The sequence below is a fragment of the Panthera tigris genome, chromosome B3 (assembly GCF_018350195.1).
Source record: "Panthera tigris isolate Pti1 chromosome B3, P.tigris_Pti1_mat1.1, whole genome shotgun sequence".
In the NCBI taxonomy this organism is placed as follows: Eukaryota; Metazoa; Chordata; class Mammalia; order Carnivora; family Felidae; genus Panthera; species Panthera tigris.
In genome coordinates, this window is record NC_056665.1 from 137546410 (window position 1) to 137549768 (window position 3359).

General features: G+C 55.0%; 1 protein-coding gene across 1 annotated transcript; it reads right to left on the minus strand.

The window, feature by feature from the left end:
• Positions 1–146: 146 nt before the first annotated feature.
• TCL1A (TCL1 family AKT coactivator A) lies at positions 147–2912 on the minus strand. Its single transcript, XM_042989276.1, has 3 exons — positions 2775–2912; positions 415–585; positions 147–347 (listed from the first exon to the last, which is right to left on the minus strand). The coding sequence occupies exons 1-3, from the start codon at positions 2892–2894 to the stop codon at positions 147–149; spliced, it is 492 nt and encodes a 163-aa protein (XP_042845210.1). The 5' UTR covers positions 2895–2912.
• Positions 2913–3359: the final 447 nt, after the last annotated feature.

A 3359-nucleotide genomic window follows, 5' to 3' on the forward strand; every position in this document is an offset into this window, starting at 1 on the left:
GCATGAGAGAAGGGGACCAATGGCCAGAGCCCTGGGCATCCTTCCATCCTTCTCTTCCTGGCTCCGGGCCTCCCGGTAGTTTGGAGCGGGAGGCGGGAACCTGCTGGGGGGCGAGGGATCCTAGGAGCCCCTCCTCCCACCAGCCTTCACCCCCTGACTGCCCTCCGGAGAGGCTCCCCGACCCCCTGCAGCCGAGGGGGCTTCTGTTGGACCTCAGCGGGTGGCCCCAGTCGTTCACCTTCTTCTAACATCTCTCTCATCCAGTCCTTTAAAATGCTGCGGCTGTAAGCTCCTGCCCTTGTTATTTTTAGTTTTTGGCGCAGAGCCGGAGGGAGCGGAGGCCAGACCTGGGGGGAGGGGGCGCAGGGCCACCCAAGGCCACCCGGTGGTCCCGGGGAGAAGGGACACACTTGCCTCGATGTGGTACACGACGCGCCAGAAACTGGAGTCTGAGCCTCGGTATCGTCTTCCAGGGTAGCGCTGCCACATGGGGGGCAGCAGGCCGGGGGCTAACAGGCCGGGGCACACAGCCTCCCCCAGGAGCACATCTTCCTGCCGCATGAGTACTTGGAGGCTACTCTCCATCTGAAGAGGAGGGAAGGCCGGGCACACCTTCAGGGCCCAGGCTCCCGGGCCCACAGATGACCAGAGTCCTTCCTGCCACCCTCGCAGCCTCGCCGGCATCTGAACTGCCCGGTGACCGCTGTTCCCTCGAGCCACGCGTGCTCCTCTCGCGGACTCTGGCCAGGCCAGGACGACCAGCGGTCACGTGTGTCTGGACACTGAGACAGGGCCACACAACAAACTGAGAGTTTGTCCTTGAACTTCCTTAGTTCAGCTGCTCTGGGATTTTCTTTGTTTGTTTGTTTTTTTATTTTGTCATAGAGCTCCCTTTATTTTTTATTCATATTTATTTATTTTGGGGGGCGCAGTTAGGGACACAGAGAGAGAGACAGAGAGAGGGAGAGGGAGAAGAGAGAATCCGAAGCAGAATCCGTGTTGTCAGCACAGAGCCCGACACGGGGCTCCAACTCACGAACAGTGAGATAACGACCTGAGCGGAAATCAAGAGACAAATATCCCCGGACCCCACAATCAGGTTATAGACCACTTTTCCCCACCTCCACCACTGCCCATCTATTGCAATAAATCTAACTTGCTGCCTGGTTGATCATGTGCCCCACAACCAGATCCCCGGACGACAGCCAGGGTGCGCATCTAAACCGTCACTCTCCTGCTCGATGCCCTCCAGTGGCTTCTCATCGTGGGCAGAAGCACCTGAAACCTTCACTATCTGGGCCCCTGCCTCCCCCATCTCCCATTTTGCCCCTCACCCTCCACCCTGTTCCAGCCACAAAGGCCTCCTCCCTATTTCGGGGACATGCCACATTCCCAGTAATCTCTTGTATCTGCTGTCCTCTGCCTGGAACATTCTCTGCTAGATCGACACAGGGCTCGTACTCTTTCTTTTAGACAGCTCTCTGCACAAATGTTACGTCTAGAGGGACAAATTTCAGGGAAATCCAACTCTCTGAAATACACACGAGGCAGGCAGGCCTAAAACTGTGGTTTGCAAAGGTTTCAAATAAAATGACAGGCAAACGAGAAGGAATACTCTTGCGGGGTCTTGCCTGAAGACCCCACACCACTAGCTACTGCCTCTCATCCGACACAATTTACCACCAGCCTCAATTACTTTGTTGTCCTTCACCCCAGCCCAGGGTCAGCTTCGCAAGTAGTAGGATTTTATCGCATTCACTGCAAACCCTCAACAGTCTAGAATCGTGCTTGGCATATAAACCAGGCCCTTATGCTTATTCAGTGACTCTCTCCAGAGTGGAAATATTTTTAACAATTTTCCATCTATGAAATAAACTAGAATTTTAAGAAATAATTCAGATCATCCTGCAAGATATAAGTGGAAATCACCATTCTTGCCGTGTTAGTATAGAGTTTTCTGTTTCCTTCAGCCACCTTTAGTTTCCTTCTTCATCTTTTTCTTATTGATTTAAGTAAATCTTTACATATTAAGAATGCTCTCAATTACACGGAAGCAAACCCTGCCCCACGGTTTGCTAGTGGGTGTATGCTTCATGCAGAACTTACAATGATTATGTGAAAAACTCTGGTTTGTGGTTTGGGCGGTATGTTTAAGAAGATCTTCCCCAAGCAGAGGCTGAAAAAAAAGGATATTCTACAAATACCTGACTTTAAAAAAAGTAAATATTTAACTTGATTTTTTAAAGGACACATAGGTGTCTATTCATGTCCTCTGCCCATTTCTTCACTGGATTATTTGTTTTTCGAGTGTTGAGTTTGGTAAGTTCTATATATTCATAAAAATTTTTTAAAATTTTTTTTATATTTATTTTTGAGAGAGAGAGAGAGAGAGAGAGAGAGAGACAGAGCACGAGCAGAGGAGGGGCAGAGAGAGACGGGGACGCAAAATCCAAAGCAGGCTCCAGGCTCTGAGCTGTCAACACAGGGTCCGATGTGGGGCTCCAACTCACAAACCTCAGATCATGACCTGAGCCCAAGTCTGACACTTAAGCGACTGAGCCACCCAGGTGCCCCCCCAAATTTTTTAAAATAAAAGTACATATAGGTACATTTAAAAAAAAAGGCAAAAAACTAAACAAATGCCACTACAGAGGAGGCAGGAAACACCCCAAACTCCAAGGCAGGCCCCCCACGTGGCCGAGCGCACTCCGCGGAGAAACCCGCGTGGACGCGGCCGCCCACGCCCTGCCCCGCCTGCCCCAGGGCGGCTGTACCTCGATGATTATGGGCAGCCAGGTACGCCGGTTCTCGTCCACGTACACGGACCTTTCCCAGATCCACAGGTGGTCCGGGTGCAAGGCCGTGTGCGCCCTGAAGAACGGGAGCTCGCCCATGGCTCCCAAGGCGTCCTAGGCGTCTCGGGAACCCACTCGCTGGTGCGCGGGACGCTGGCCCTTCGCTTTATAGCGGGGGCGGCGCGCGGGCGCCCCCCAGCGGCGGGGCGGGAGGAGGGCGGGGGCGGGCTGCGCGGAGCAGGGCGCGAAGCGGGGAGGAGGGCGCGGCGTGGGCGGAGCGCGAGGCGGGGTGGGCGGAGCGCGAGGCGGGGTGGGCGGGGCGACTGGCAGGAAATGCTCGGGAGCTGGCCCTGCGCCCTGGGACCGTGGCGCAGTCTAGGAGTGCAGACCCAGCTCGGTGGGCGCGGGGCTTTCTCCAGGCCCCCAGCCAGCCAGCCCCCACTCCCCACTGCCGGGGAGGCACCCCTGCCTGTGGCCTTTGGCCTTTTCTCTGTCAGGAGGTGCCGGCGTCCTCCGCTCCCCGGGACGCCCAGACCCTACTGTCCGAGTCGGGCTCTGTGTGTG